The sequence below is a fragment of the Rhodamnia argentea genome, chromosome 6 (assembly GCF_020921035.1).
Source record: "Rhodamnia argentea isolate NSW1041297 chromosome 6, ASM2092103v1, whole genome shotgun sequence".
Lineage (NCBI taxonomy): Eukaryota > Viridiplantae > Streptophyta > Magnoliopsida > Myrtales > Myrtaceae > Rhodamnia > Rhodamnia argentea.
This window is the reverse complement of record NC_063155.1, coordinates 11,321,696-11,341,551: the sequence shown is the minus strand read 5'-3', so window position 1 is coordinate 11,341,551 and position 19,856 is coordinate 11,321,696. Positions and strand designations below refer to the sequence as shown.

At 40.2% G+C, this 19,856-nt stretch overlaps 1 protein-coding gene and 1 long non-coding RNA gene across 2 annotated transcripts; one reads left to right on the top strand and one right to left on the bottom strand.

Annotated features, from left to right (window-relative positions):
• Window positions 1-5,788: 5,788 nt before the first annotated feature.
• Window positions 5,789-17,317, bottom strand: LOC125315663. Its single transcript, XR_007198938.1, has 3 exons — window positions 17,141-17,317; window positions 10,286-10,293; window positions 5,789-5,799 (listed from the first exon to the last, which is right to left on the bottom strand). It is a non-coding gene; the product is annotated as an uncharacterized LOC125315663 (long non-coding RNA).
• Window positions 8,056-9,128, top strand: LOC115757456. The gene has a single exon (XM_048281394.1). The coding sequence runs from the start codon at window positions 8,158-8,160 to the stop codon at window positions 8,764-8,766; it is 609 nt and encodes a 202-aa protein (XP_048137351.1). The 5' UTR covers window positions 8,056-8,157; the 3' UTR covers window positions 8,767-9,128.
• Window positions 17,318-19,856: the final 2,539 nt, after the last annotated feature.

Genomic DNA, 19,856 nt, shown 5'->3' with positions numbered 1-19,856 from the left:
ATTGTTGGGATTATTAATTATGTTTAATTAATCCGCGGTGATTGCATGTTTGACTAAGGGCTTGATGTTGACTGTTGCTTGTTGCATGAGCAGTTTTGGGCGTCAAGCACCCTGTTTTAGATATAAAGCATTGTGGATAATATTGTGCATTCATATAACCACGTACGGAATTAAATTGCATATTTTAGCATGAAAATGGCCGTGGGCCGAGTTTTTGAGCACGCCTGCATGAGCATCCGGCTAAAAGTAAAAGATAAAAATTGGTTGGTTGTCGGATGTGCATGAGTGGTCATATGATGAGATTAAACCGTGCTAGTCGTATGGGAATCCGACAAGTTCGTATCGTGTCGGGCGTGCGGAATCACACGACTTGTTAGAAGCATGTCAATTTCGCCTGTGCCAGCCGTACGAATCACGCGAGTTGTCGGATGCCGGTCCCAGCTTGTGATAAACCGATGCTCCTTTTTGGAATGCATGTCTGCTATGCCGTGCCGGTCGCACCGGATACATAGCTTTCTATCGCCGTCGCCGGAAGTAAGAGACGATGCCCGATCCCGCCGGTTGTAGTGTTGGGGCCACACCCGTCGTGTGCGCCGACTACGCCGATCACGTGGATCGCCGATTAATAAATGGACTTCGTGTGGTGTCTTGTGCATGCAAGTGATGTGATGCCTTATCAATGAATTGGATTGGTTGTTTGATCGTTAAGTCGTCTGCGCCGACCGGTCATAGTGTTGGGGCCACACCGGTCGTGTGTGCCGACCACGCCCGTCACGCCCCGTGTCCTCCGAGCGCGCCAACATCCCTCGTTGTCAAAGAAATCTCGCAACTCACCAAGATCGCAATCGGACGTAAAACACGCGAGATGCATATGCAAGCGGAAGCAATGAAAACAAACCCGACAATGAATATAGAATGACCTTAGAACATAACATCAAAATACATATAACATAGCCAGGTAAGTTCAAGGTTCATACGGACCACCGTAAATAAAACGACTACGACTCAAGGATACGGCACGGGGACACAAAAGGAAACTCCCTAATCATAACCACTCGTCGACACACGAGGGTCCAAAAGCAGGGATAAGGACCTCTACACACCTAAGGGTCGGGCGTCATCATCAGAAGTAAACTCGGCGGGGAGCGTACTCGGGAGAAACTCGTCACGATGGCTCCACTAAACGCCCGCTCGGGCTCCTCCCATGGCTCCTCCTCCGGCACCTCTTCCAGGTCCTCCTCTAGATCAGACGCCTCCTCGGGTATCAGCTCTTCTTCTAGTTCGGACTCCTCTTCGGGTTCCTCCATCTCCTGGTCATGTGCTGGATCCACGACGTGAACTACGTTCGGGACAGGTTCGGGAAGATCGGGGGTCCATCAGCGGGCTCATCGGGTTCCAAGATCCCTCCATCCAGAGCGGGGAGTCCAGGTATGGGAGACCTCGGCTCGGGGATCGGTCCAACTACAGGTCCAAGGACGGGGAGTCTCAAAGGTGAAGCTATCGGGAGTCTAGGTCCGGCGGCATCCAAGACGTACTTGGGAATCACCTCCTCCCTCAAAGGTCCGGATAAATAGTCCACATCCTTATAAGTCCAAGAGAGGAAGGAATAAGGGGTCAAGTATCCTCTCGCGTCGTCGATCCACAAGGTGCTAACCCTCCGATAATACGTCCGATCCGGTCCCACTCTATACTCGGTGATCACGGGCTCAAACCGAGTCGGTAGTCCAAAAAGTAGCGGCATCGCGGCGATCGTGGTCGAGGGTCCGAAAATGTTGGTCCCACGGCAGGGGTGAGATCGACATCTCGAAGCGAAGCCTAACCTATCCTAAGGTCCTAGTACCTCCGGACAAAACACGGCATGCAAACAATCCAATCCAAACAAACAGACAGTGGTCAATTCAAGGTGCACAAATAAAGCAATCATGTACAGGACCACCCAGAACATGCCAAATCACACAAGTCGATCCTCGTACCATAGGGCTCTCATACCACCTCCATAATTTAGTATCATAATCTCATATATCAAGTACAAGCCTCGGACTCTTAAGAACACGGCATTGTACGTATAAATACGAATATTTTTGTGTGCACACTAGGGTCTCAGACACTTAGGAATACGCCCCATTTATTCAACGGTCTCGGATACTTAGGAACACGACCGGATTAAGTCTCGGACAATTGGGCGAACACGGCATACTATACGGCCTCGGACGCCTCAATTGAACACGACTTTATAATCTCATGTATAGGTCATACACAAAGGGCCTCATGCCCTAATATCACAATATTGCAATTCCACAATTACTTGGGCTATGTAGCATGTCAATACCATCACGAGGTCGAATCGGGCCAATTGCCACATATCGCCTCACAAGGCCAATCATGCAATTACAAGAGGTCTCACACTAGCCCGGACATCACAATATCACATAAAATGCATTTAAAGCACCCCCAATTCAGAATTACTACTTTTGATACCAACGGTCCCAATCGAGCGAATTCCACGTTTTCTCTTACAAAGCCACACACTTAATCCCAAGAGGCTTCACACATGCCAAGGCATGTAAAAGTCATTCTAAAACACCTTTCAAGTGCCCCACATTAGAATTACAACATTTAGCACCCACCAACCATTTTAGTGCACAATTGCTCCAATTGAGTTATTTTAGGTCCCGATCGCCCCCAACCATGGTCCACTCTTAAACCACGTGCTATCCACACATCAAGTCACTCATTTCCACCCATATGACCACATAAACATCCCAGGACCAGCATTGATACCAATTTCACAGAAATTTCCAGATTGGTCCTCTCTAGCATTTCTCACTATCCCAAGCATTTAGCACACCATCTAGCCAAACCCAAGTGTCTCTTAGTAACCTAGGGCTCTAGGAAGGGTTAGGAAACACTTACCCTTGCTTTTTGATGAAGAAAAAAAACCCGGCGAAAGCATTTCCTTCGCGCACGATCAGATTCGACCTTGAAGTTGGATGAGCAAAACCGGCGGTGAAACCCTAGGGTTTGTTCGGCACCGAGAGAGAGAAAAACGGATGGCACGGCAGCGGCAACAACTCACAGCCAAGAAAGGAAGATGAAGTGGCGGTGGCGTGGTGGAGCTCCTCCTTGGACCGGCGGTGTGAGGAGGCCGAAGGGGTGCTCGGCCAAGAGAGGAAAAGAGAGAGTTCTTGGGAGAGAGTTGAGCTCAAAATGAAGAAATGAGGGAGTGAGAGAGAGGGTGAGTGATCGGCCAAGAGTAAGAGAGGGAGAGGGTGAGTTTGAGTGATTGAGTGAGTGACTTGATGGGTGGGAGATAGTGGGGTTGGTGTAGGACATGAATAGTAGAGTAGGTGGTGGGGTTTTTGGGGTTTGACTTGCATGGGGACTTGATCCCTTCAAGTGTCATGTCCCTCCATTATCCACATGGGGATTTAGGAGCTGATGGGTGCGGTACAAGGGTTAACCGAAATTCCTTCGCGGTCGCTTAAGGGTTGAACGAATTCGGGACCGGAATGGATTTTTTTTTTTGTTCCGCAAATCCGATCCTCATTTTTCCAACTTATATGGCTTCCAAATATCCGTAATAACATTTGCAAGGCGACATCCAAGTTTATTTGTATTGGAATTCTCGAATACCCGGCCGCCAATTTCGAAGTCCGCTCGCGCTCAAAATCGGCCGATCGCATTTTCGATGCACCTCGAACGGACGGGCGGCTTTCGGGAGCTACGCGTATCGACCCGTGATTTTAGTTACCACGTTTTAAGAATTCGGACCACTGCGACCCTGGTTGTCATGTAATCGTGAGGGAAACGGTCGATCTTGACGGACGCGATTGTCGAGAATCGGTTCGGGGTTATTCGCAAATCATGCTATGGCGTAGCGGTATCACCCGCGAACCAATTGCACGACGCTAGCAAATAGTTCTGACGTCAACCCTGGATCGGCCCGCAATGACCCAGAATGTACCCTCGGCGACCCTTATGGTCGGGATACCGATCCGCGGTCGAGTCCTTTATGGTCTGCGCACTATCCTATTTAGCCATTCCCCTTTGGTCGGTTATCTCAAGAGTGATCAATTCTGAGTGAGGTTACTGGAATACATCGATACTCATTTCATTCATAACTTCGAAATGGGGTCGGAATTCAGAATGTCACAACGCCAGTCCATGGGTCACCGATTAATAAATGTACTTTCGTGTAGTGTCCCGTGCATGCAAGTGATGCGATGCCTTGTCAACGAATTGGATTGGTTGATTTGATCGTTAAGTCGTATGCATTGCATTATGTGTGGCTTTTGAAGGGTAAGCTTGCATGTGGTTGAGATATCTGCTATAAGATGTTGTGGTTGTTTATTAGAACGTCTAAGCGAATCAACGCCCTTGCTGGGATTAGGCGTTGACTCACAGAGATTTTATATCTCACCCCGTCGTTGTTAACCCTTTTTCGGGTCCCAAGTGATGAAGCCCGTGGGAGTTTAAGGAGAGGGTCATTATAGGATTTTGGAAGTAGATGAGAGTTTAACCTTACCGGACCATGTGTCTTTTTGAGGTCCTAGAGAGCCGTCTCGAAGTATGGGGTTGTGTATGACTGTGTGTAGCTCAGTAGAGTTAAAATTCATTTGCCTTTGATTAATGAAATGAAATTATTTTTTGCCCGAATGATTGAGTTGATTTCCTACTTTACTATCCCCGTTGTTAATTGTCCGGGAGAATTTACGTTTCTGCGTGCACCGTAAGTACGAAGGTTGATAGTCTACCCGGGACGCTATCCTCTATGACCCGTGGCGAATTGGTAGGGATGTCGCGAGCTCGCATGTTGGGGCGTAACACATTGTGTTCTTGGCAAAAAATACTGTGAAATGTGATGGAAAAATTATTAAAGTTGATATAAATGCATATCCGCATATCTGCGAATGCATTACATATTCATCTGTGTGTATTTCATTTCTGTTGTAACCGCCCGTCTGTTGAATTAATGTTATACGTCGGGTTAATATATAAAGATTTTTTGGATCAAAATTGATAAACTTACTAAAAATGCGTGACTTTGGATAAATTAGTGTCATGCAACATTTAAATTATGATTTGTAATATTTAAATGTTTTATTTACTAGGTGTCGCGACCCTTCTTGGGACCGAGAGGATGAATTTAAGGGTGATCATCGATTTTCTCTTATATGGATCTGTTGCGATCCTTGAGAAAAATTGACTTGGACACTCCCAAGTCCTCACCTTGCGCAACAAAGGGATTTAGGAATCGATTTCGACCTTAACATACGTGATCAAGTGACATGTGCGTAGTGTATATGCTTCGAAGTCGCCACCAATCTTTGGGGAAGGTAGATTGGAAATCTCATCAAGCAGGGGGAGAAGTCAAGCGACTCATACGGAACTAGAGATTTGGGAACGGGGATTTAGTTACGCCAATATCGTTATTGACGCCCTTTCGGTGCCTAAGTTGAATGATCCTTCTAATTTGAAATTTCATGCAGACGATTTGGAGGTGATGAGAGTCCTAAAATCTAGAAGTTCATGCAGATGGGAGTATCTACCTATCAATCACAATCAATAAAGAAAATGTGAAAATCAAGGAACCAATAACGTGCGGATAAAACATATCAATACAAAACATGGCTTCTCTAGTATAGTTCTAATGGCTTAGAGAAAGTATATTCAGAGTTTGGAAGGAGTTCGAGAATGATTTGAAGGCAATTTTCCCATTAGGGGCAAAATTGTCAGCTTGGAAAAAAGAGGGACAATTTACCCATAAGGGGCTAAATCGTCATTTTTGCCTTTGATTTTCTTCGAAATGACGGTTTCACTCCTCATGGGCAAAATCATTTTAAAAAATTCATTTAAATTCTGAAAATGTCGAAAAATAAAAAAATAGGCACATTCAATTGGCCAATCCTATTTCCAACGCTCCCGGGTTTCTAATCCCTTAAAAAATAATGATTTTTCCCCTTATGGGTAAATTATCCCTCTTTTTCCCAAAATGACGATTTTGTCCCTCATGGGCGAGTCGCCTTCAAATCATTGTTAAACTCCTCCCGAACTCTGAATATCCTTTCTTTAAGCCATTATGGCTATACTAGGGATGCCATGTTTTGTATTGATGCACTTTATCCGCACGTTATTAATTCCTTGATTTGTGCACTTTTTTTTATTGATTGTGATTGATAGGTAGATACTCCCATCTGCATGAACTTCTTGATTATGATTGACGGTTCCGGGTCCAAACCGGCCCATGGCCACTTGTAGTTATATGAGCCCGAGGTATTTTCACGACCACAATAGAGTTGAAAAATAGTTTTCAAAAAAATGTCTTATAGATTTTCAAGAGTTCGATTCATTGAAAAGAGAAAATCGTTTTCCCCTCTTTTCCTCCCTACATAATTTCGCATTTCCTTTCTTTTTAATTATTTTTTATTTTTCTTTTCTTTTTTGCCTGTCGTTGCAATCGACCATAGGCGAGGCGAGGCTCGAGCTCACCGGCGACTAGCAATGGAAGAAATGAAAGGAAAAAAAAGAAGAGAAACAAAATTCAAATATAAAAATTATAAAAAAATCAAATTTCTTGAAAAAAAAGTTAAAAAAAAAATTCACGATAGCCGGCCGTGCTATGTAAAATGATTGTGCCACGTCAGCAATTTCCGACCGAACGATGACGTAAAAAATCAAACAACGAAAAACATTTTTCTTACTAGATGGCGAAAAAAAGTTTCCAATCCATTTTTAGATTCCAGACGCACATCGAAAAATATGATGCTCTTGCTTCGGATCTAGTCAGATTTCTCGGATTCACGTAATCTATATTCTCTCTTAGTGGACTAGACATCCGCTAAAAGGTACAATAATGTCCCTCCTCAACCATGTCAACCGCGTTGATTGTCCAAATGTTCATTAGCATATTCAATGGTCCGCAGAGAAGTACCGGTATCACGTCCTTCATGGGAAAAGTATCAAAAAAGTCCTAAACATATTGCATTAGTGCTAATTCAGTCCTAAGCCTTTTTTTTCGTATCAATTCAATCCTAAACCTTTTCTATTAGTGCCATTTAAGTCCTAAACCTTTTATTAGTGTCAATTCAATCATAAACCTTTTATAATAGTATTAATTTAGTCCTAAAAATTTTGCATTTATGCCAATTGAGTCAATTTGGCCAATTTTAATTGGAAATTACTAGCATGGATGTCAATTATCCTACGTGGCACGGTTGGCGTTAATGTGGATATTTTTTTTAATAATTTTTTGATATTTTAAATAATTTTTAAAAAATAATTTTGAAAAAACCAAAAAAATGCTTAAAAAATTAATTAAAATATTAAAATAATATAAAAAAAATATCCAAGTTAGCACTAGCCGTGCCATGTAGGATAATTGATGTCCACGTCGCCGATTTTCGATCAAAATTGACCGGATTAACTTAATTGGTATAAATATAAAAGATTTAGAACTAAATTGGTAACAATATAGAAGGTTTATGAATAAATTAGCACTAATAAAAGGTTTAAGACTTAATTGGCACAAATGCAAAAGGTTTATGACTGAATTGACACAAAAAAAAAAGATTTTTGACTGAATTGGTATTAATGCAATAGGTTTAAGACTTTTTTGACACTTCTCCCCGTCCTTCATTCGGTCTTGTAAATTCTAATGAATCCTAACGTGCATGGGCATTATAATGTTGACGTATGCCCTCGTGGTCCTCCGCGTCACCCCTCCACATCTCCGCCTTGATGAACCCTGTAGACGTCGTCACGCCTCCGCCCGTGTAGTCCGATCCTTACAGGATCATCCTCTGCAGAAGTCGCCGCGCGAAGCGGAGGCTGCTGCTGTCCTCCGGCAGCCCCGTGTATGGGGGCTGGTGCCACGTGTCCATCAATACGTAATTGCTGCGGTCCTTTCTAATTTTAGCAAAAGAAAATCCAACTAAAAACTTCCAAATAACAACGCCGCCACTGTGGATCCGGACTCCTAATTGTCAGCCTACGTGTCGGTCAACAAATTCCGAAACCCGGGTTGACGAAGGATTAGCAAAACCGACACGTCACTCTGCTCTCTATGATACTCGCCAGAAAATTTCCCAAATTCGGTTCGTTTGCATTCAACTCTAAATTCGAATTCTTCGCCACTCCGATCGCCAATTCGCCTCCACCATGGACGTCTCCGTCGTCGCCGACGCCTTCACGTTCACGGCCAACGCCGAATCCCTAGGGTTCGCCAAGTTCCTCCTCCTCCGCCGATCCGCCAGCTTCATCTCCCTCTCCGACCCCTCTTGCGCGGGTCCATCCCCGAGGTCCTCCGCGTCGCCTCTCCACGTCTCCGCCTTGTTGAACCCCGTCGACGTCGTCGCGCCGCCGCCCGTGAAGTCCGATCCTTACAGGATCCTCCTCCGCAGAAGCCGCCGCGCGAAGAGGAGGCAGCAGTCCTCCGGCGGCCCCGGAGAGGGAGATGACGGTGCGCTTTACGGCGACGCCCCGTTCGGCGGCGGGTTTGGTTTCAACGGTGGCGGGGGAGGAGGTGGTGGTCGGGGGTGGAATTTCGACGGGTTCGGGAGTCAAAGCTGGGACGACTCGTCGCGGCGGCCGCGCTGTGTTTCAGGTTTTGCTTTCGATTTCATCTATGAGGTGATTTATTGGATCGCACTCTCAAAGTGCATTCACTTCGCGTTCAATAGGGTAGCGAGAATCGTGGCGGACACGATGATCGAAGACGTGCAGGCACAGCGAAAGAAGGCTCCGGTGAGATTGACGGCCATGTGCTAAATTGGTAATAGTAATTGTAGTATTCACTACCTCGGCAATTCAATGTTCCTCATGCTAATTGGTGGAAGACTAGTTGATTGTTTTAAATGCACTTGTCGGGGTAGCTGGGTGTCTAGTGTTCTCTTCACCATTCCTGTGTAAATAGTGCGCATAGTAGACAGCAATTAAACTTATATCTCGTACATCCAATTAGACAGCAATTGAAGTGTCGATTCTTTCTGCTTCGAGTCTACGTTAAATTCTTTTCCGACTGTTGTTGATTTGAGCGGATACTCTTGGCTGCATTTCGTGATTTGGGAAAATCCATATTGTAGTGGGATAGGCAAGATTGTTGATACGTATGTTTGGTCTTCTTGCGTTGACAAGATTGTTCCTAGCTTACTTCTATGTTTCTGGAAGCTTGAGTATGATGGCTAGAATTGAATTTGGTGGAAATAACATAATTGTACTGATGGATCATCAAGAGAAGTTTTTTTTTTTTTTTTGTCTTATAAATATCCATGGAGGAAACATTGATTGTTTGATGATGGTGTGGAGCCGGTGTATGCACTTATTGCGCCAAGCCCTGCTTTGGAAGACAACAGGCTTTGGGGTTGACTAATCGATGTCATATTCTTGTTTGTGTTGTGTTTTGTTGCTAGATTAGCTTCTTTTTTTGTGCAGTACCATGCTTGGTTAGCTTGTTTGTACAGTGCCATGGCTCTTCTTTGCTCTTTCGAGAAAAACCTTTGCATCTAGTCCTTTCAATATTCAGCCTCCAGTCTTTAGACGTCATAGGAAAACAAGCAAGAAAAGTCTTTTCTTGGTGATTGGCGAAATGCTGGAATTTTCAGAGTTTCCACGCCTTTGCATTGTGATTGTGTCTAGCACTTTTGGAGTTATCTTCATTGGCCATGGATGAGCACATGCCTTGACTAGATGAGAACCGCTCGAGCATTAGGCATGCATGCAACGAACGTGGTTTTTTTTTCTGTTAGATGCCTTGCCTGCAAAGCTCGGCCCAAGCAAGTATAGGGGTTCCTATTTGGGATGTTCCTGTTATTCTAGACTCTTTCTGTGTTGAATCAAAAGTGCGAGTGTCTGTGCTGGTCCAATGAACTCTAGGACAGTAGAACTTATAGAACTTGTATTGCGTCGTGGTGGTTCCTAATTGAGGGAAACCATGATGCACTCTGGTTGTAAGAACAAGAGTGAACGCTCACCAACTCGAAAGATCGCCGTTGGCCCAGAGGTTCCGCCACTCAAAACAAAGTAATGACAATATCGACCATAGCCGTTGTTAACCGAAGGCGTGTCCGGTTCACTTTGTAATGCGGTAGCAAGTCGGAATGGTGCCTCGAGTTCGTCCTAATTAAACAGATTGCTGATTTTCTTTTCCTGCTGCATTCTCTCTCTGGTCGCTGGAACCATGGAACGGATGATGATTGTGACTGAATTACCATGCTGAGAACATTGGTTAAGGTGGAGATTCAATTGCTGTTAGGAATGGGATTTTTTGTAAGTAACAACTTTATCCGACTTCAGCCACTTCCTCGAAACGATTAAGGAAGAAAATTGATCTCATTTTATATTAAGTAAGCACATATTCCATCCATTTCCTTTAGTAATTGCAAATAATATTTTTTCGTACATAACAATCTCGTTTCAACTGTGCATGTCGCTTGCATCGCTTCTAGTTATGAATCAAGAAAATAAAATAATTGCCAATTGAAAAATATTAGGTAGTGTGACGGATGATCTTCAATTTGGATGGCATGAAATTGTCTCTATCCATAGCCGCGGAGGTTGGGGCACTAAGAATGAGGTTTCTGATACAAGAGAGATTCAACAAATGAAAAGAGGGTAGTTCGAATAGATGAGTTCGAATAGATGAGAGTAAAACTTCACAACATTCCAACCAAAAATAAATATGAACTCGCCATTTCGAGTGACTACACGTTGGGCTCTTATATTCGGATGGAGTAGTGCAATCAGTTTGATTTTTGCTTTTGAGGACTTACTTTTTAAATACTTTTTAACCAAATATTCTCCATAAATTTTTAGCACGAACCAACGATAGACCATACGCACTTGTCGTTGCACGTTAAACATCCTGTCTAGATCATTAAGTTTACTTAAAAAAAATAAGTCTAGAAATTCTCATCCTAATCGAAGTCCAAAGTGGAAATTTAGATTAGAACTCTCCTTAAACTTTATCCAGCAACCCTTTTGGAAAGTGCATGGCATATGCACGGCACATGCACACAATCGCACGACACATGCAGTGTCAAAATTTCACCTAAACCTTTCATAATACTTGAAAACATCATCCACCTAGTCCAAATTATATCCAACTCAAACACCCTTGAAGTTAGGACCAAGCCCCGGACCCGGAATATTGGAATCTAGACCAACTCCCACCATCCTGGAGTCAAGATCACTTCATGCTATCTTGGAGTTCATACTAAATCTCGCAATTTTGGACTTATGTCCAATCCGATCGGAGTGAAGCTAATTCTCACAATCTTGGAGTTGTGAATTCTAGCCCATCTCGCAGATCAGGCCGTCTATTGGGCCGATTTAGATAAAATCTGTAGTCGAGCCCTCCGTGTCACTCGATGCAAGTATGCTTTGTTTGGAGACTCGATGCCCAAAACTTAAACGTTTCTAATACCCAAACGCACATAAATGCAAAGAAAATAATGCGTAAGGATTTATTATCTCATCTTCCCACTTTGATATTGTGGTCACACTAGACACTTTAATAATAATAAAGAAAAACCCTAAAAAAGAAGCACAACCGAAGCAAAAAATTACTTCATAAGTAGAAAAATAAAGTTAAGTAGGCAAACGAATTTCTACTTTAGAAGTACCGCTTCAAAAGTGTTATCATGCGTGCCTGTAGTTTTGGTTTTGCTACTTCTTGACTAAATTGATTTCAGATAGGGTCAATTTCATTCCACAATCTCTTAAAATACTCTTTAACAGAAGTTAATAGCAGAATTACACATGTTCAAGAGCAACCGAATTATATTCTATTTTTAATTGGCCAATTTTTCTACTGTTTTTTTTTTAATATAATAGATAAGAGAACGGAAGAACGATATGATATTTGAATATTAAATACAATGGGGATTGGGTGAATTTCCTTTCTCTTTTTTTTTTTTTTTTTTTTTGAAACTTTTTGGTCATCAAGTGTGCCATTGAGTTTAACGTCAAACAAATGAGAAAAGGACCAACGGAAAATGAAAAATTCTATATTTTAAGGACTATAATTTAACGCTGCTCAAAATATTCATTTTTTTTTTTGTCGAAAGAATTTTCAGATTGACCTTGCATCTATTTGATATTAAAGATTCACCTCGTATTAGGGCAGTCAAATATGCCTCGGACCGTGATGCCAAGGCCAACAATTTCTTTTCCACCGGGTACAACTGAACATTATTTATTACAACCTTGTGTCCTCATGTATTATTTTCCACCATTTTTGCATGGCAATTTTGTTTTCTTTTATTTGATTCCCATTGGGAGGATCAATTGGAAGCGAAGCACACCAAGGTAGCAATCAAAAAAAGAGATTCTTTTCTTCGTTTTTCTACTTTCCCTATAGTTTCAAATTTCGAAAACATGAGCGAGCGGCTTTCTTCATCCATGAACTGCACCATTTGTAATTCATTTTGTCCCATTCCTTTTTACATATCCATACTTATAAGCCAGGTCATCTTTAGTTAATTGACTCCATTTCTTTGATTTCAGTTTCAAGCCCTGGGTGATTTCAAAAATCCTAAGTACTAGAAAAGGAGTAAGCTACAAGAAGATTCATGTTGAAGGAGCTTCTTGGATAAATCAACCCCCACTTCAAAAGTAATTCAGCCTTCACGAAAAGATCATGCTTTCTGCAATAATTGCCAAGTAATGCAAACCTAAACAGTAGATGCTTCTAGCAGCAATTACACTTCATGCAGGGCCTAACAGGAGAGAGGGTTAACGCATGCAAATCTCTTCTTCAAGTACCAAAAGCAATCACGGCCTTTATTTTTTTGTTTTTTACTTAGATTTCATGAGGCAGCTTCAGTTCGCAAAGTTGGCATTGTGAAATCATTTGGTCCCGTCCGCCCGAGCATCCTCGAGCTTGGCCACCTTGGCCTTTAGATCGATCATCTGAGCACACAAGGCCCCAACCATGGCCTCCAAGAATTCATTCTGCTGGTAGAGCTTGTTGGAGTTGTTGAGAGCGCACCGCACTTCTCCTTGGAGCTCACCAACACAGGTCTCAAGCTCAAGCACCCTGGCAAGAAGCTCTTCCTTCTCGGACCCGAGCTCCTTGAAGTCCCCGTGCAGCTCCTGAACCGTGTCTTGAGAGTCTGCACAGGCCAACTCCATTCTGGTGAGGCGGAACTCCATCTTGCGCGCCACATCCCGCGAATTCCAGCGGTCACTCTTCGCCTTGGTGGTAGTCCGCTCAGTGGCCCTTCCAATCAGTTCATCGTCGGACTTGTCACCAAGGACAGGCACCGCATCGACAACCTTATCGGATCCACTTGCCATCTCGTCTAGGATCACACAAAAGAGAGTGGAGAGAAGACGAGTTGCATACTGATTTAAGGTGCTTTACATGCGAGGGGTCACCCTATTTATAATACAACAATAGTGACTCATGGTCTGTTCCATGTGAGACTCTTCCTCTTCCCCAGGAGCCCACTAGACAGGGTTACGTGGACAGCCCCAAGGCCGATTCTGGAAGCACAAAAATGCCAAAGGTCGTGTCCTTTCATGTGCGCCCAGCCCCTTGAATTAATGAAAGTTGAGAGGGGCCAAAAACTAAAATAAAGAAAACGTAGAGCTCAATTGCTCTTAAATAAATAATTCTGCTGTCTACTACGATATTATGTTTCGCCAAAATCGATAAGTTGAAGAATCAAATCCATCATACGTGACAATGATTTGAGGAAAGAAAAGTGAACCAAAATTATAAGGCCTTAAAAATCCATATAAGATTTGCCCTTAGAAGCGTATATAATTCAAAATACTTACACCAGAGTATAATTAAGAGATGGTAGGTCACAGCACAAATAACTTGATTTTGAAAATTTCGGCGATGCGGAGTTTGAAATGTTTCTAAAACCAACATCCATGAATAAAAAGAAAAGGAAAGCAGGGTGAAATACGTTTTTTATTGAATACTTTTAAATTCGAAAAAAAATACGTGCAAATTAAAACGAAAAGGTCAAAAGAGTGGGTGATGGAGATTAGACTGGTATTCAATGTTCCTCCGAAAAATGCTCAGTAATTAAATAAGGGCACTGCTCAACGCGTATCCGATTGGTCATTTCTTAACGTCAATAGCTGATCTTTTATTTTTTGTCCTTTTACGAAGAAAGTATTTAGTATCGTGACTCGTGAGGTGGACATGGACTTTATTTTGAACAGTAATGTTTGTATTGATAAATATGGCCAAAATAAAAGCCCGTGATTATTTTCTTTTGGACAAGAGAAGGTGGGACGAGACGGGGACAATATTGTTGTCATGCAATTCTCCAACTTTACAAAACCTTTATTTCCTTTAACATTTCCTATTATATAACATCAGCAATGACTTTTTATTATGGATTCCTTATTATAATACTAATTATTATCCTTTTGCTTAAACCTACCCAAGAACTAACGAATCTAAGTTTCTCGAAAGCATGTAATATAATAGTCCTCCTGCTCATCACATGTTTAATTTGTGTAAACTAGCACGGTACTTCAAATATCTTGAAAGCATTGATTTCGCAAGTCCCTATGCTCGTAGCTAAATGAACGGTTTATATATTATTATACATTGATCAGGCAGGGGTGTAATCATTAAGAATAATAATCATCATCAATCCGATGCTTCCCTCTCCAACTTCCCACGAAAAACCTCTCCTATATTAAAACGGAAAAATCATTAAAATAGATCAGATTTTTTACGGAAAAACTTTTTCCGTGAAAAGACAAGTTGAATGGACAAACCAATTGTTAAAATCCCTTTTATTTTCAAATGAAACAACTGGCAGGAAAAAAAAAATTAATTATACCCTTTAAATCAAATTTTCAACACAAAACAAAAACAGATAATATTAGATCAACGGATTTTTTTTTTTTTTTTTTGGGTAGCATAGATCAGCTGAATTTGAATTTTGTATAATATGTGCAGAGAAAATGTAAACAAAAAGAAAAAAGACCAAAGAGAGAGAGAGAGCCGCTTGATATATGAGTGATTTTCGAACAAAAAATCTAGCTTTCATCTAGTTTGGAGAGAGATCATCCAGCCACGTTCATATCCATCAAAGACTGCGCATTTCTTGCAAGAAGCATTGAATCCCAGTCCAACTGTCCGCACCCGAGCTCTTTTCAACTTCTCTCTTTTATTTTCGAACGTATTTTCCTTCTTTTTTCATGAATGTTGATTTTAGAAAAATTTCGAACTTCATATTGCTAAATTTTCTAATTATGGTGTTTGTATTATGATTTTTTATTGACAACTTATGGTCCTTAAAGCATATCAATTTTCCAATTTCCTTTTAATTTGTTTAAGACGATCTAGATTTTAAGGTAAAAAAGTGACCGGTCATCCCACCGATATTTACATGCTGGATTATAAATGATCAAAATATTTGAACTTACTATGGATCATAAATGCTTCTAATGTGAATATACATTTATAATTACATTCCAGGCCTAATTGTCTTTTTTCCATTTCTCTAACATTAAACTAATGACACATTTGATGGCCAAAAATAAAGAACAAAAATTTACCCAATCCCTCATTGTAAATGTATTCAAGTATCAGATTCTACTAAAATTGTTCTATCATTCTCTATTTTGTTGTGTATTAAAACAAGATAATCAATAAAAACATTTGGGAACAAAATTACAAAAAAAAAACTCCCAAATAAAGCCCCAAGTGCCCTCATTTTCTCTAATAATGGCCTGAAGTGGACCTTGCCTCAGATAAGAGCATAAAGTGTCATTATTGTCTTAAAAAAGGGCCTAAAGTGGCCATATAGTCTAAAAAAATGCCTAACTCACATTGGTTAGGGGCATTTTGGTCATTTGATTTTATTATTATTTTTCTTTATTTTTTCCTTTTTTCTATTTTTTTCGTAAATTTAACAAAAAAAATCGATGAGATGACGGCCACATGTGGGATGACAAACCTCCTATCTGTTTTGCCTTTTTTTTTAACTTTTTGTTTTTATTTTTTAATTTAATTTAACTAAAAATTAGGGTAAACTTATATTTTGAAGAAAATGCCCTTGATTGGTAGACCGACAAGGTCAGATCCTCATTTGAAACGGTCATGGTCACCTCAGCCACTTATTTGAAACAATAACCAATTCATGTCCTTATTAGAAAAAACCATGGCACTTCGTGCCTTTTTTGGAATTTTTCCTTAAAAAAAAAATGTATAGTTTGGCTGCCCTTAAATATGTATTTTCGCTATTGATTTCTACGAAAGTAGACTAAGTTCATTTGAAAAATTGCGGAATCATATCTATCTTATTGAAATGATCACGCGCGCACACAAAAAAAAAAAAGCGAACCAAAACTAAAACTCCCTCTCTGCGGTGTATATCTTTTAGTTTTCAGTCACTGAGTCTTTCGTCATTCCTTTGCTTGTTGGAAGTCAAAGCTAGAGCTCTTCCATTTCCCACAGCAATTAATGAAAACGTCTGATCGTCAATTACATATTTTACTCTAGAATTTGAAAAAAAAAAAAAACTTTTTTAGCATTTTTCATAATAAAAACATTCAAATTGATAAGTTTTAGTACTAATTCCATAATTTAACAAATTCAGCAACATGTAAATTCGAAATTCCATTTCAAATCAACATCCAAAAGGATTAGTAAAAATAATTTCTTAGACGTCAATGTTAAGAACGATGTAAGATTTGTAAAGATAACGATAAAATGCACTTTTGATGGATGCTTTTTCTTCACAAAAGGAAAAAGAAAAAGGATGCTATGTAGCCGCTAAAAAGTAATATTTCAATCCCATGCTTGAGAAGTCAGAGAAAAGGGAGAAACGGAACTGATGGTGTAAATTTTGAAAACGCATAAAGAAAAAGCATTTCAAAAGTATTAGTAAAAGTCTTCTTTAAGATGTGACTAACCTTGCATATTCTAAAGTATAACGGCTTATTGCAGAAGAAAAATTACTAACGTGAACTCAACATATTGGAAGGAATTTCAAGGATATTTCGAACTAGATAGATCTCGACAACATGACTTCCTATACCCACTTCTTTTTCGAGAGTATATTTATGCACTTGCTCATGATCATGGTTTATTAAATAAATCGATTTTTTTCGAAAATGCAGGTTATTACAATAAATCTAGTTCAATAATTGTGAAACGTTTAATTACTCGAATGTATCAACAGAATCCATTTTTCGGGCACAACAAGAATTTGTATTCTCAAATTTTCTCAGAGGGATTTACAGTTATTGTGGAAATTCCATTTTCCCTACGATTAGTATCTTCCTTAGAAAGGAAAGAAATAGCAAAATCTCATAATTTACGATCAATTCATTCCATATTTCCTTTTTTCGAGGACAAATTTTCACATTTAGATTATGTGTTGGATGTACTAATGCCCTTCAAAAGTTTCCCAAAGTCTTTTCGTTAAACAACTGAATAACGAAAGTTTACTTTTTTAATGTATTATTTTTCTCCTATTATGGATAGTTGATATTTTGAAAATCAAAATATTCTTTTATTTATAAAATATGCTTAATAAATGGGGTAATTACACTTATTTATGAGAATCCGATTACAATGACCCTTTTGCATCTGAAAATGTCTTTTCTAATTATGCGAAATGTCATTTCAACGGCAGAATTCAACTAATACAGAGGATGCCAAAATACCAAAAAATGGGAGGAAAGGGATCACATTGGCTTGCATACTTTGAAAGGTTCATGCCATTTTGCATGGGCTTTTTTTTTTCCGTAACATATGGTTCAGTAATATAATATGATCTTCTAAATCTAAAGTTAAGAATAGCATAAAGAATGAGGCAATTTTATTGATTGTTTTCGTAGCTACTTACTTTATCCACCCATTTTATCAACTTCCTTGAAACAATTACATAAGACAGAAACGATCTCATTTTACATGAAAACTATCGGCTTCATCAATTTCCTTTAGCATCTATGATTTATTTTTTCCCTACACGAGAATCTAGCTTTATGCATTGTCTCTAGTTATATAATTAAGAAAAAAATTGCAAAATGAAAAATATAAGCTGACGTGATCCGTGAGCTTCAATTCGGAGGACATATAATCGTGACTATCCATAAGAATAAGGTATTAAATGTCAATGTATTCATTTTTCCTTTTTGTTTACTAACAAGAAGCTACATGTGTGGTTATAGAGGAAGAAGTGAAGAGTTTCGAGATATGTGCGATAGAAGTCATAAAACTTGTTGCGAAAGTATAATTGAGACCTAAAACTTGTAAAAGGTGCAATCGAGTTCTAAAACTTATCAAATTTGTGCAATCGAATTCTTCCGTTAACACCATCAACTTGTATAACGGAAAATGCTAATGTGGCATTTTTAAATTAATTTATCTCTCATACGCGGGGGTTACTGGCCATCGCCAACCCGGGTGATAGCTTCCGAAGTGCAGTAGAGGTACGATATAAACGTGATTAGATCCAAATATTCCGGGCAAAATCAAAATATTGCCACTGAATCATTTCTTCCAGCGGGCAACTAGCCGTAAGAAAATCTAATAAAGAGTACCACTCCCACACAGTGTACAATTGTAAGAGGACTGCAATATGGAACACAAAAGCGTCAAACACTTGTTTACCGTCAATTGAATCCATTGATAACTTTACCAACAAAAATAAAAGATAAATGGAATGACTGCTGAAATCATTCCTTCAATCTAGCTAATTGATTTACATGACAAATCACGCACGCAGAGCCAACTCTCATGAGATCTAAACAAGTATTTAGGATGAAAATCTCTCAATGTCCTGCTAGTGCAGACTCAATAGCAACATATTTTTCATTTCTGTTAAGAAGCACATGAAAATTATGAATAGAAAAGACCCTAAAAAATAATTCTTGCCATCTACAAGATTGTTATCAGTTTAAATTCAAGCAAAGACAGTTGGTGAATCGAGGCTCCAAGAATTGATGACTTTGAACAACCAAATCGAACTTCTGAGTCGAGTGAAAAGTGACAATTCAGTCATGAATGGAGTTCAGCTACAGATCGAGTTCTTGTGGAGTTCTTGAGGAGCAATCGAGGGAGAGATAGAGAGCACTCACGCTTCAGTCACAAATCGACCTCCTTAGACCAGCAAAGGGTAACATAACAATCCTTGTATGGGCACATGTCTATTTTTAGTAATTCATGACCATTCGTTGAGCATACATTTGATCAGTGCATCATCAACAAAAGTTGTAGACATTTTATAGAAGGCTTATGGTTTCTGAAGAAGAGCAGAGAATATCATTTTGTGGAACCTGTAATGCTACCTGACATCTTACCCCATCTACCCGACTAGGCATAGGAATTGTAAAGCTAAATGATTAATGCAATTCGTTCAGCCTCAAATTGGCATTCTATTTTGTCGCATCTAGATTTTATAGGGAATCTTAAAATCCAAGAAGAAACCACCAACGTACGAAACCCTAGAGCCCCAAATTGCCTTCACCCAATCATCCAGAAACGAGCTTCGAATAAATCGAGCTTCCTTGAGAGAGAGAGAGAGAATCGAGCGGAATACTAACCTTAAAATCTCAAATCGAGATAACATTGCTCGTTTGGACAAATGGAGCTTCAAATAGAGCCCTCGAGATGGAGAATGAAGCTTTGAACATGGACCAAGTGAAAGAAAGACTGTAGCTTCGGTAGAGAGAATTCAAGCACGGAGAGCTTCGAATGGAGCAAGAGAGAAAGACAGACGGAGCCCCAAGAACGACGTTCTCCGATATTTCAGCCATGTCAAATAAAAAATATCGTCGTTTTCCGTTCGTTAATCCACGCTCGCGCTACGTCAACGTCATGTTCAATCCATCATCCAAGTCAGTGGCCACGCATGACTTTTAATAGTGATTTCTGA

Excerpts from the sequence above, each read along its gene's own strand:
- LOC115757456 (XM_048281394.1), top strand. The coding sequence starts at position 8,158 with ATGGACGTCTCCGTCGTCGCCGACGCCTTCACGTTCACGGCCAACGCC.